The sequence below is a fragment of the Notamacropus eugenii genome, chromosome 7, assembly GCF_028372415.1.
Source record: "Notamacropus eugenii isolate mMacEug1 chromosome 7, mMacEug1.pri_v2, whole genome shotgun sequence".
In the NCBI taxonomy this organism is placed as follows: Eukaryota; Metazoa; Chordata; class Mammalia; order Diprotodontia; family Macropodidae; genus Notamacropus; species Notamacropus eugenii.
The window spans coordinates 12,586,717-12,600,962 of NC_092878.1; the positions used below are offsets into that span (position 1 = coordinate 12,586,717).

Consider the following 14,246-nt stretch of genomic DNA (forward strand, 5'->3'; position numbering starts at 1 on the left):
AAGGAGTTCAGGAAAAACTGGGCTAGGGGATATTCTGCCAGTATCTTTTTCAAGAAAGGAGTAGCTATTTATTTGGTTTTCTTTTTCAGGGAATTCTTCAAGGATGGCACCACCCCCAGAAACAACTGAGGTAGTAGTGTCATGGAATGTCAGGTTCTTGAGAGCAGCAAAAAATGGTTTCTAAAAGTGGACCTCCGCGTTACCCATATGCAGTAGCTGTTCCCTGATCTACTCTTATTGCCAGTGTCTTATGAAAACACTGTTGTCTTTCAACCTCTGCCATGGGAAGAGGTATCAATTTTGCAGACAGCGATACAATGGCACATATGACAACACAGGATACGTCAGTCCCTATTTAACTTTGCTTCCCTTCTCTTAAATGGTGATACTTCACATTCACCCACTTCCTGTTCCCTTCTTTCTTTGCACCTGATAACGTTTGTTGATCTGATGCTGCAAAAGCAGCATGTCTCTCATCTTCTTTAATTCTAGTGCAGTTTCTGCATGTGCTGCCTTCATTTGATTGTAAGCCCAAGACAGGTTCTTTTCCTCTTCTTGGATTTCTAGTAGAGAGTTCAGTTCATGGGTCTTCAAAGAGAAAAGAATTGGTTAAAAAACATTGGTGGAATGTCATCAGCAGATTTTGCCTCACAATATTCTTTGTAAGAGGCAGCACAAACTGCGGTTAAGTACTCTGGGCTCCAATCCTAGCTCTGCCCTGATGCCAAGCAACCTCTCTAGTCTCTGGATTCCTTATCTAGAAAATGAAGGAGCCTTTAAGAGGTCACCTCAGGTCCTTTCCAGTTCTAAATCTATGATCCTATAACCCTATGATGCTACTATTTTCCTTGTTCCCTTGTATTTTAAATAGCAGTGGGTACACTAAAGTTGTGAGGAGCCGGATAGGATTAAGGTGAGAAAAGATAGTTTAGAGCTCTGGCTTTCCAAGGTTCTCCATCTTCACCTTTCTCAAACTCCCTACAGCTTTTTGTATTTTGTGTTTGACTTTGGATGCGGATTATTTGGCTGTTCACTTGTTCTCTTACTATTTGTTTTTTTTAAAGGGTACTGACCCACCATTAAAGACCAGAGCCCTCTCCTGTGGTTTTCACAATTTCTAGTTCATCCTGAAGTACATGATTCTTCATCTTTTCTATATTTTTATCATCATAGTTTAGACTCCAAGGCAGAGGCTCTTAATCCTTTCTGTGTCATGTATCTTTATGACTTTCTAGTGAGGTTGATGGACCCCTTACTAGAAATGATGTATTTAATTCATAAAATACGTAGGATTTTTTTTTCTGGAAGCAATCAGGGTTGTGACTTGCCCAAGGTTCAGACCACTCCTAAGAAATGATTACCTGTGTTTCAAAAACAAAAAATAAAAAGCCAAACCAATTCTTGTACCTGTGTTTCTTTAGTATAATCTTGGTGTGAAGGTTGCAAAAAGTCTGGCTCTGATTGGCTACTAGTAGTGGTCATGGTGGTAGTTTTCTGTCGGAGAAGTTCTACTTCCATTTTATGTTTCATTAGCATCTGGGTGACTTCCTGCTTCAGGTCTGCATTTTCAGCTAGAGAAAGAAACAAGTGAGTTTGTAAAGGCATTAAAAAGTCTGTAAAGGCATTTAAAAAATTTACTTGACTAAGATTTTTGAGCTAGTAAAAGGAAAAAATATCCCTTGCTATCCAAAGTTACCTTGGTAAATTTGGCCATAGGAACACAAAGCAATGAGATTTACCTTCCTTATGCCCCTTGTTCCCCCAGTTCTCTTTCTTTCATGTTCTCTAGGCTATTTATTCATCAGTAACTAAAATTAGGTGCTACCATTTTAGGATTCTTAATGGATCTCATTTTTTTACCCTTCTCTTATTTCCTTGGTGTTTCACTAGTCTTTCTATCCTTTCTTGAGTGGAGACACAAGGAAGGCCCTGATGTACATATGAATCTGATATGGCTAAGCCATGGATTACAAACTCTTGAGAGGGGGTGGGTCGGAGGCAGTGTTCTGTGACATTTTTTGGAAGTTTGAGTAGAGTCACCTGCTGTTGAACTTGCTTGCTTCTTCTACCACCTGTGTCCCATTACTGAGAGTTATATGAGGTCTGTCAGAAAAAAAAATCTTCTAGCAAGGAACGATGAATAAATCCTTGCTAACCATCTAAACCCCAAACTTCAGGGGCCTCATGACTAAAAAGGCAGCTCCCAATTATGAGACTTTTGAATACTCCTAGAATGCATAATAAATAAGGCAAAGGAGAATATTAATTTGCAATTCTCCAAGGAAACAAAGTATGGAAGACAAAAGCAAGAAAAATCTTTAATTCTACTGAAGATGAAAATATTACAAAGGTGGGAAAGTATAAATGTTTTGTCTGTGCCATTCTTCATTGACTGTAAATATGACCTGATTTCTGGTGTCTCTAGCCTAGCTATCCATGACCAACTACAAATTCAATTCACCAAACATTTATTAAGTACCTGGTATGTACACAGCACTGTATTAGGAGCTAGCTGGTAGAGATAAAAAGCTTTGGCCAGAGAAGATCCCTACACTCATGGAGATTACAGAGTGGTTAGAGTAGAGGCATATGTACAAATAACCAAAGTACAGATGGATGCTTTCCTAAAGCCTCATTTTCCTTATCTGCAAAAATGAGGGTGTTAGATTAGATTGCATGGGATTATACATAAAAAACCCACTTAAAAAGTAGCTAATAGAGTACTTTAAGAGAAGAAATGCAGAAATTAAGAAAGGAATGGTAATGGTCTATTGCCTCTACAAATCCTGAACTGGAAGCCCATTTAGATGGGGCTTTATAACAGTGTTACTGATTAGTTTCATCCTGTACCATTTTGTCTTGTATTTAGTGTATAGACATAAAAAGTGCAGCAACCTCTCATGTTGAGTTGAGTTTTTATAAGGGAGATGAAAGAGAAAATAAAACATCTTTCTTCTGAGAAAAAAACCCCACAAAGCAAAAGCCAAGTAACAGCAGTTTGATGTAACTCCATAACATTCTACTCATAACAATCCGAGTGTGTATGTGTGTGTGTGTGTGAGTGTGTGTGTATGTGTGTATGTGTGTGTGTGTATGTGTGTGTATGTGTGTATGTGTGTATGTGTGTGTGTATGTGTGTGTGTGTATGTGTGTATGTGTGTGTGTGTGTGAGTGTGTTTATCTCTAAGGCTTGCAAAGTACTTTCAATTGTTGTTTCTGAGTTGTTTTTCAGTCTCATCTGATTCTTCATGACCCTGTTTGGTGTTTTCTTGACAAATTTACTAGAGCTGTTTGCCAAGTAAGTACTTTCTAATACAATATCTCATTTGATCTCATGATGGCCTAATGTTATTTTCATTTTAGGAAAGTAAGGCGGAAAGAAAGAAGAGCAACTTGTTTAGGTTCCTACAGCTAAATCCATATGTGCATCAGGGCCTTCCTTCTGTCTTCACGCAGAAAAGGAGAGGAAAAAAGATGAAACATCAAGGAAATAAGAGAAAGGTGAAAAAAAATTACAGTGGGATCTATTAAGAATCCTAAAGTGGTAGCATCTACTTTTAGTTATTGATAAGTAATAGCTAAGTATCTTTGAGGTAGGATTCGAACCCAGGTATTCCAGAATTTTACCCACTGAAACACCTTGTCACTTACCCTGTTCCTTAGCCAACTGAAGCAAGATCTTTCTCTTCTCCGCTACCTCAGAATCCAGCTGTTCTTGTAGATGAGAGACTTTCTGCTGGAGCCTTTCCTTCATGAGGTCAGTGCTCCAGTGAGGCTGATTGCTGCTGTTTAACATGCTGGGAATGTTGAGAGAAGTGTGGGGGAGAGAGGAAATATCAGGTGAACAATTTGAGGTTGTCATCATGGCTTTCATTTTCCATAGTTTCAGCATTTCCTGTGTTTAGGACTTCATCTGCTCCCCCTCATGTTCTTCCTGCCCCCACTGGATACCCAACTGTTGTTTCCCAACTGCCTCGGAACCTTTGGGGGTCCATGGAAAACAAATGATCCACACCCTGTCAGATTCTCAGGTTTCTGCTTGGATAACCTCTCCCAAGTCTGCCAAAGCTACTGTCCTGCCCCTCCAAGGCTCTTCTCATTATAATATGATTTTCTTTAGCCTGGGAATCATGAACCAAGACATTTTTAAAGACAGGCTATATTGATTATAAGAGAAAATGTTTCTCCTCCTTCCCCGTCAGGAAATCAAATTCAGAAATAATTTGCTTCTTTAACTAGTTTTTAAAATTATAGTACTTAAGAGCAGGGACTGTATCTTCTTTATGTTCTAATAGAATATAACTTAACTTCATTGCCAGATCTATTGTATGCACTCAATAGGTCTAGCAATGAAGTCCTATGGGGCAAAGGAAGGTAGAACATAAGAAAGTGTAGGTGTGTGTGTGTGTGTATGTATACATATATACATACATACATACATACATACATACATACATACATACATATATATGTAGGCAAGTAGGTAGCATACTGGATAGAGTAGAGGGCCTAAAGTCAGGAGGACCTGAATTCAAATCCAGCTTCAGACACTTACTAGTCATGTGACCCTGAGCAAGTCACTTAACCCTGTTTGCCTCAGTTCCTTATCTGTAAAATGACCTGGAGAAGGAAATGGCAAATAGCTCCATTACTTTTGCCAAGAAAGCTAACGCTAAACTTCAGCTAGTTTATACAACAGCATGGATCTGAGGTGTCAGTCACAGTGGCAACCCAAACTATATTAAAATGTAATTGGGAAATACTTAACAAAATAAATAAAAAGACAATAAAAATAGGTGATATATGGGTTTCTAAGTCAACATGCAGCCTGCAGAGATCTTTGTGTATGGCTAAGTGGCACATGTCTATTGAACTTGACAACACTGTCATGGATGATTCCAAAGAATGTGTAACAATCATTTAGGGGAGAGGGATTTAAGTAAGTTTTTTTTAAGTAATTCTTTTCAAATTATATTTTATTTAGGCTAATATTAAAACTAGGCTGCATTCCTTGAGCATACTGAAACTGATGGCCCAAGAAGTTGCTAGCTGACAGAAGGAAGCTAAGCCTGGTTTTAAAATGTGCCACAGATAATAAAGAATTCATTACATTTCTTTGTCTGAATTGAAGCTCCCAAGCTGTTCACCAACCTTAGGGTTATTATACCCAGGTAGGCTGCCCTGAACCCCACTTCCTCAGTTCTGCTTAGTCAGGACAGACCCTTCTCTTTTCCTCTCTCCTTCCTTGGTACTCACTTTGTACTCACTTTTTTAAGAGTCTGTCATGATTTCCCTTCAACAGATTTTTCTCTCTTTTTAAATCCTCCATTCTGTCCTGAAACTGAAAAAAAAAATAGAACATTTTTGACTACTTAACAAAAACTGATGCTTTGAGTTTGTAAGATCTTGATTTGTCTCTTTGCTATCATTTTAATACTTTCCTTGCCTATTTCTAATCATCCTGAATGTAGAAACCAAGGTAAGGAAGCATAAGTCCAAACCAAGTCCTTCTGGACCAACAGAGAGTAGGGGGTGATGAAAGTGTTGCTAAAATAAATTACTGAGAAACCTGAAAGAATGGTTTTATGCACAGCCAAGAAAAAGAGTGACTCAGCTACTATTTACAGCTGTCCACCTCACTCCCTGCACTGAGAAAACCCAGATCTGAAGAACTAAACTCACATTGCAATGCTTTCCTGGTCATGAAGATGAGGGAATGCTGTCAGTCTTTAAATGTTAGTTACTGAATGCTGCTGTGCAGAGGAATGTCCAATATGGCATAGAAAAACATCAAAGAAATAGGAACAGAAAAGTCTCTGCCCTTAAAGACTGACAAATACAAATGGGAAGACAACAAACCAAAAGAAAATTGAAAAATGCTTGCATAAACTGCCACAAGTTAATATAGTGCAAGCTATATGTACTTAAAGTGCTACAGAGCACAGGAAGACATAAATTAATTTAATTATATAATTTTTAAAATCTTTATGACAAAAGTAGCATACCCAGATAAAAAGAAAAATGATAATTAGAAAAAAAGTATAGGCAGTATATCAGATAAAGCCATGAAATCTAGAATTTGTAAGAAAATGATGCAAAAATAGAAGAGTACATGATCAGAGAGATATAAAATGGTATGACCCAATGATCTAACTCTAGTAGATCCATATCCAGTGGATAAATGACCCAGAGGTTTGAACAATTTACAAAAGAAGAAATGTGCATTTAAATAAACACAATGGGAAAAGTTAAGCTTCACTTAAAATAAAAATGTAGATTAAGACAACTTTGGGGTACAGTTTCGTATCTGTCAAATTGGCAAAAATTAACAAAAAAAAAATTGCTATCCTCAGTGCTAATGGGATAATGAGGAAACAGGTACATTTAAGAGTTTGCTGCCATTATTGCAAAGTGGTGCATTTTGCAGAGCAATCTGACAGTGCACTGTAAGACTTATACAACTGAAAAATACCAATAATCTCAGTATAGGAGTCTATCCCAAGGATATAATTAAAAAGAAAAAAAAAGATGTGTACAAATACATTTATTACTGCATTATTTATAATACCCTAAATTGGAAACAGCCTAAATATCTAATAACTGGAGACTGGCTAAACAGATGAATATCTCACTGTTACGCTGTCATTAAAAGGATATATACTACTAATGAGCAATACTAGCAATATAAAGAAATTTGGAAAGACAAAATAAGGCAAGGTGACGAAACCCAAACTAGGAAAAGAGGCTACACCTTAAATATGACCACGTAAACTAAAGTATAAATTGGTACCTAAGTAAATGGACAACCAAAGAGATATTAGAGGAGGACAACAGAGCAAAGGACTGACAAGCTGTTATTACTATGAGTCTATTATTTTTATTGTAAATAGCTTTGAGCAGCCAAATGACATAGTGGATAGAGTATTGGGCTTGGAATCAGGAATATTCATCTTTAGGAGTTCAAATCCCACCTCAGTCACTTGCTAACTGTGACTCTGGGCAAGTCACTTAACCCTCTTTGCCTCAGTTTCTTCTTCTGTAAAATGATCTTGAATAGGAAATGGCAACCCACTCTAGTATCTTTGCCAAGAAACCCCCAATGGGGTCATAAAGAATCAGACACAACTTAACAACAAATAGTTTTGAAATACCACCAAACCTATCCTCTTCTTGTGCAGTTTACAATTTCAATGTATATTCATTGTGTATGCATATGTATTTTTATTAAGTTTCATCATCTTAGATTTTCTTTAAGGTGCTGAAAAGGTCCAAAATTATTGGAACTGTATTTGGTTAATGATAGTTTAATGAGGTGACTTATAGATAGAAGTTTAAAGGAGGGGAAACAACCGATTGGTAAAGAGGACTCTGTTCCACTATGCCCAAAGGGCTATAAAAATGTACATACCCTTTGACCCAGTAATATCGCTTCTAGGGCTGTATCCCAAAGAGATCGTAAAAATGGGAAAAAGACCCACATGTGCAAAAATATAGCAGCTCTTTTTGTGGTGACCAAGAACTGGAAATCAAGGAAATGCTCCCATCAATTGGGGAATGGCTGAACAAGCTGTGGTAGATGAATGTCATGGAATACTATTGTGCTATAAGAAATGATGACCAGGAAGACTTCAGAGAGGCCTGGAAAGACTTATCTGAACTGATGCTGAGTGAAATGAGCAGAACCTGGAGAACATTGTACACAGTAACAGCTACAGTGTGCGAGGACTGTTTCTGATAGACTAAGCCCTTCATAGCAATGTTAGGACCTAAAATGTTTCCAAAGGACTCTTGATGCAAAATGCCTTCCACATCCAGAGAAAGAGCTATAGAATTGGAATGCAAAATGAAGCAGACTATTTTTTCTTTTGTTATGTTTTGTTTTATTTTGGTTTTTCTCATGTTTTCTCCCATGCTTTTTAATTCTTCTATGTAACATGACTAACGTGAAAATGTTTTTAATGAGAATATGTGTGTAGAACCCATATAAAAGAATGTATGCTGTCTTGGGGAGGGGTGGTGGAGAGGGGGAGAAAATTTAAAACATATGGAAGTGATTGTTGAAAACTGAAAACAAATAAATTAATTTTAAAAAAAGATTGTTCCAGTTTTGGGCAAAGAGGGAATGACAGAAAATGTAAGAAACCATTTTAAAAATAATAAACATTTTAAAGTACAACGTCACAAAACATTTTTGAGAATTAAATGTTTTTGACAACATTTTGAAACAATTCAAAATGTTCTTAAAACTATCATGGGTATAACTGAGCAGTTAGCTTAGGTTAATGAAGATCCTCATGAGATGTTTTAACTTTACAACAGAAAGAATTGTCAGTAGTTCTTTTTGTTAATTATGATTAGCTGACTAACAAAGGACTGACAGTTAACAGCTGGGTGTTTTATTTTAGTGCATAGTGGCATAAGTCTAAGAGAAAACAACAAAATCTACCTGAACATTAGGTCAGTTCCTTGAGAGCACAGCCTAAATTGCATCAATGCATCATTAGAAGGCAGGTAGGCTCAGTGGATAGAGTGCTGAGTCTGAAGTCGGGAGGATTTGAGCTCCTCAGACACTTACTAGCTGTGTGACCCTAAGCAAGACTCTTAACCTCTGCTTGCCTTGACACACTGTAAGGAAGGAGGATTTTGTTACTTTTTTTAGATTGTAAGTCTTGGTGGTAAACAATTTTTACTGTGACTGGGAAGTGAGATATGGGGATAACACAATGTAATCATTACTATGCTTGCACTGAATATGACAATAGTGCTAAAGTTAACCTGTGATCTTATTGTTGGCAAAATGCCTTCTTTGTCTGTTGCCCTATAAATTAAGTGGGCACTGGTCACTGAGGGAAGAACCCACAAGCCAGAATGCTGTGTGTGCCTTGATTGGCCCCCATAAAGGCTTGGAAGGGGAAACTGTATTTGCTTCAACCAACCCCCATTGAGGCTTAGGGAACCTGTGGGCATTGTAGCTCCTACTACAATCTCGCCTGCTCCTGTGAGGAGTGATTAGGGAAGTTGTAGGAGCTGGTGATCCTGTTATCAACAACCCCTTGTGAGAAGACTAGGCTAGAATAAAGTAAGCTGCTCTGGTCTTGCTGTTTGCCTGGATCAAGAATGAACCTGTACTAGAACACCTGATGTAGTCGGTATTACCTGTGTGTTTATGTGTTTGCCTGTGAGAAAGAAATGATGAACCATTCCAGTTAGAAAAACCCATGGACAATATAGTATGGTCCATAGGGTCATGAAGAGTAGGACATGACTGAGAAACAATATTTGCATTCCTGGTGCCTCGGACTGTGCCTTATATATGGCAGGCACCTAATTTGTTGAATCGAGTTGAATGACATCAGAAAAATTAGTCCAGAGCTGTTACAGCGCTAGTAATTGACAGTGGATTTCTACTTCTAGTACTGTTCTCAGTCTTTCATTTATACCATGAAAAACAGACTGAGAAGACCTGGAAAGTGACGTACAGTGGCTGTCAAGAGGTCTCACAAAGAGAAGTCCTTGGACTGATGAACCTCTTCCAGAAACTCTTCAGGTGAGATTTTTGCCACCAGTCCAAATGGATTGAAAAACAATATCATTGGCTAGAAGAAGGAGGCCAAAGTCATGGTACTTTCTAAGTTATAGCATCCTAGAATTGCAAGAGACTGTTTAGATCTTCTAGGGCAACCCATCTACAATTGACTGGGGGCAGGCATTTGGCCTAGCTTGTATACAGTTTACTTACCTCTGACACTGTGATCTGCAGGACGGACATATCCGCCAACTGACTTTCCAGACTCACCACCTTCTTGTTCTTTTCCTTCAGTTCTGTACTGAGTTCATCCACTTGAGATAGCAGAGCATTATGGGATGTACTTAATATTCCCTGATTCTGATGTCATGTGATAAGGAAAAAGGCAAAACAGAAATTCTAAAGGTAGAAGAGGCATTCACAAAGGCAGGTGTAATTTACCTTAATTTACCATGGGGAGTGATAGAGACTTAAAATTTTTAACACTAGTATAGCTGACTATCATCACTCACTGGGATCACCTGAAATACCTAAAGGTTTCTTATTGTCATGATAATTGCAGACAAGCTGGACAAATTTGTTTTGTACACCTTATAGCTCCATTGAAAGCAACTCTGTTTGAGTATCTCTATGTAACCTGGCTTTAACCCAACCACAGAACTGTTGCTGTGGAAACAATAGTGACTTAGGTGTTTGTGAGCCAGGCAGACTACTCAAAGTTCACCAGATTCCAGGGTCTTGCCCTGGCCATTGAATGGACTTCTGGGAAAAAGTCAAAAGGGCTGCTTCAGGAGAGTTACCCTTCAGAGCTAAGTGTCTAGGGAAGTAGAAGAGTTCGGAGGATGAGAACAGAGGACATAGAGTAGATCCAGGCTGGTGAGGACACTCCTGGTCACTAACACCTTTATTTTCTAGGTCTGTTTCACTGGCCAAGAACTAGTACAAACTTAGGCAGTGGAGCACCAGAAACTTGGAAATTCTAGGTAGCCAGCCTGGTTCACTAACAAATAACATAGTCCCCTTATTTCCATGGCCATGACTCTGTATGTGTGGCAGAGTTCAGTTAAATATATATCTCCTTATTTTCCAGGCCTATATTTTTTCTTTCTAGCACATCTGAACATAAAATTGGAGTGGAGGAGGGAGTGGAACAGAGCAAGAGAAAATATCTTTGCAATTGGGATGAAGCCGGGGACTGTGATTTCACTGTTAAGAGAGAACTCCTGGATGAGCAAATTCCCTCTACCAGTGCAGGTGGACACCTTGCAAACTTATAAAGAGTTACCTAAAGGCTCAGTGGATAGAGCAACAGCCCTTGAGTCAGGAGGTGCTAAATTCATAATCCAGCCTCAGATATTTACTGTCTTTGTGACCCTGGGCAAGTCACTGTCATTTAACCCCAATTACCTCAAAAAAAAAAGTTGCCTAGAGCAGAGAGGGTCAAATTCTAGCAGGAGGCCAGCAAAACTCCCTAGTATGGTCTAACTAGATTAAAATGTAATTGGGAAATGTTTAACAAGAAAAATAAAAATTAGATACAGATTTTGTTAATTTGTGGTTTTCTAAGTCAGCATGCATCCAGCAGCAATCTATTTCTATTTGAGTTTGACCTCATTGGCCTTAGAGTACTGCTGAGTTAAATGACTAACTGAAAGCAATGAGGTCTTTATGTGTCAGGCTGAACTTGAACCCATTTCTTCTACCTTGAGGAAGCTAGTGACTCAGTGAATGTAGCACTTCATCTAGAGTCAGAAAGACCTGAATTCAAATCCAGCCTCAGACACCTACTAGCTATGTGATCTTAGACAGGTCACTTAACCTTTGTCTGCCTCAGTTTCCTCAACTGTAAAAGGGGGGTAATAGCACCTACCTCCCAGGGTTGTTGTGTGGATCAAATGAGATATTATTTGTATAATGTCTTAGCATGGTGCTGTTTGCAAAGCAGGCACTTAATGAACCCTTGTTTCCTTCATGGCTCCAAGTTTCCTATTCACTATAAACCATGCTGCTTCTCCCCTTTGTAATATCTGTCACAAGCAAATCCTCCTAGTTTGAATTATACTGCAGTAGTTATGTTCTGACAGCAATTTTAAAAGGTTCTTTAAGTTTTCTAGGTGGCTAAGATATAGTTTACAATAATAAATCCTGCGTCTACCTTCCCATCCCTTTTTTTGCACTTAGGAGACTGCTGTCCTGGTGTAGATTACTATAGAAAACAGTTGGGTACTTTCCCAGCAACCTGTATTATTACATACTGGTTTAACCCCTAGCCAGGGTTTTTCTTTTCCTTTGCATTTTCCAATTGTTGCAAGTACAGTACCTGGCACATAGTTTGTATTTAATAACTCGATGTGGATATTTAATAACCTATTTGGTTACTTGTTGACTGATTGATTTCCAGGCCACGGAGAAAAGCTGGAAAGGTGGAATTGAGTTGCCATAGGTATTTAAGTAAACAACAGTTACCTACAGACCTTTAAATTATCTTGCTGAAAAGGTCCCACATGTACAAACATATTTATAGCAGCTCTTTTTGTGGTGACCAAAAAGTGGAAATCAAGGGGATGCCCATCAATGGGGAATGGCTGAACAAGTTATGGTACATGGATGTAATGGAATACTATTGTGCTATAAGAAATGATGAACAAGACAACTTCAGAGAGACCTAGAAGGACAGAACCCGGAGAACATTGTACACAGTAGCAGCTACAGCGTGTGAGAATTGTTTCTGATAGACTTAGCTCTTCACAGCAATATAAAGACCTAAAACATCCCAAAGGACACTTGAGGCAAAATGCCATCTACATCCAGAGAAAGAGCTGTGGAATCAGAACGCAGAATGTGGCAGAATATTTTCTTTTGTGCTATGTTTTGTTTTGTTTTGTTTTTTTCTCATGGTTTCTTCCATTTGTTTTAATTCTTCTATGCAACATGACTAATGTGAAAATGTGTTTAATAAGAATATATGTGTAGAACCCATATAAGATTGCATGCCATCTCCGGGAGGGAGGTGGGAGGAAGGGAGAGAAAATTTAAGGCTTGTGGAAGTGATTGCTGAAAATTGAAAACAAATAAATTTTTAAAAATCAATTGTCTTGCTGACCTTAAATGACATTAAAAGTCTAGCTTCAGTTGAATATTTAAAAGGACCTTAGATAACAGCTTTGAAGTTAAATGCCCCTGGCAATTCAACCTCACCCTTGTCATTTTCCTCTGATATCTGGAAATGGAAGGAGAAAGCAGAGAAAAAGATCTTCCTCCCGCACTGCACCCCCAAGTTTGAGGGTGAGAATTAAATAGGAAACTACCTTATCGACCTGAGATTATTAAACGTTAGAACAGGAAGGGACTTTGGACAGATCTACATATCAGGATCTAAATAAGACATATCCTATCATATGTTTAAGGATTTTTATTTTACAGATGAGAAAACTGAGACCTAGCAGGTTTATGGGGCTTTGTTGTCCAAGGGTCAGATATTCTCCAGTCCAGCATTGTTTCTGTTATTTCATGCTGTCTCCTAAATGAGGCTGCCATCTTTTACCTAGCTTGAATGGTAGGGCAGCAGGGTGGTGCAGTGGATAGAGCACCAGTGCAGGAGTCAGGAGGACCTGAGTTCAAATCTCACCTCAGACATTTGACACTCACTAGCTGTGTGACCTTGGGCAAGTCACTTAACCCCAATTGCCTCATCCTGGGTCATCTCCAGTCATCCTGATGAACATCTGGTCACTGGATTCAGATGGCTCTGAGGAGAAGTGAGGCTGGCAACCTGCACAGCCCTCCCTCACTCAAAACCAAGTCAAGTGCAAGTCATGTCATCATTTCTCTGATGGCATGGTGTCCTTCAGCAACGAAGGACGAACACACACAGCTTGAATGGTAAAGATCCTCTCTACCCTGCAAGGGAATAAGGCTAGAGGCAGTAGAGGTGGCATGGCTTTATAAAATCTGCACCCCTGCTCAGGTCATAGAAGAATATGCTGAAGGTGCTCATTGTGTTGGTGCTTCTGAACAAATCAATGTCCTAGATTTTTTTCTCCTTCTAGTTCTAAATATTTCAAATTTCCATGGTGACAGCACCACAGCAGATCTCATTCAGGAAGTTTGCAGTTGTTTAACTGTCTTAAACAATCTTGTCTGAAAAATAATTTTCATTGAATTGGCTAATTTTGAGTGCTCTGGCATTCAGAAACGTAAGATATTTTGGAGAGAGCTGTAACTCTTATTATCTAAGAGGTGTAAATTGGAGGGACAAATACATCTTCTGGAGGAATCATGTACCTAGAAGAGAAAAATCAACAGCATAGCATAATATAAAGCCTGGTCTTGGAGTCTGAAAACCTGAGCTTGGGTCTCAGTTTGAGGCCCTAGTAGTATGACTATGGGTGAGAGACTGAACCTCTCCAAGCTTCAGTTTTCTCTTCTGTAAAATAGGGATAATAACACTCACATTTACCTCATAGAATTGTGATGTAAAAAGTGCTTTGTAAATTCTAACATACTGTATAAGATAGGAACTATTATTATAGGACAGAGCAGCAGTAGTTGGTCTAGAGTTCAGGAAGACCTGAGTTCAAGTCTTATCTCTGATACACAGAGACTGTGTGACCTTGGGCAAGTCACTTAAACTTTAATGTCCTAGGCATGTCTCTAAGACTACAAATTTCAGAGGTGTTGACTTGCATTGGTAGAATAAATTTCTTTACATGAAATCACA

General features: G+C 38.6%; 1 protein-coding gene across 2 annotated transcripts in view; it reads right to left on the minus strand.

Moving 5' to 3' along the window:
* Positions 1 to 10,165, minus strand: part of RPGRIP1 (RPGR interacting protein 1) — a 30,476-nt gene extending 20,311 nt beyond the window's left edge. Inside the window, exons 1-5 of one of the 2 annotated variants that reach the window (XM_072624078.1) lie at positions 9,740 to 10,165; positions 5,268 to 5,341; positions 3,652 to 3,797; positions 1,408 to 1,571; positions 430 to 588 (exon numbers count right to left, since the gene is read on the minus strand). In XM_072624078.1, coding sequence (XP_072480179.1) covers positions 430 to 588; positions 1,408 to 1,571; positions 3,652 to 3,797; positions 5,268 to 5,341; positions 9,740 to 9,769 — 573 coding nt within the window. In that variant the 5' untranslated portion in view covers positions 9,770 to 10,165. Of the gene's footprint in view, positions 1 to 429; positions 589 to 1,407; positions 1,572 to 3,651; positions 3,798 to 5,256; positions 5,342 to 9,739 lie in introns of both variants that reach the window. The other variant, XM_072624079.1, reaches the window with a different exon arrangement.
* Positions 10,166 to 14,246: the final 4,081 nt, after the last annotated feature.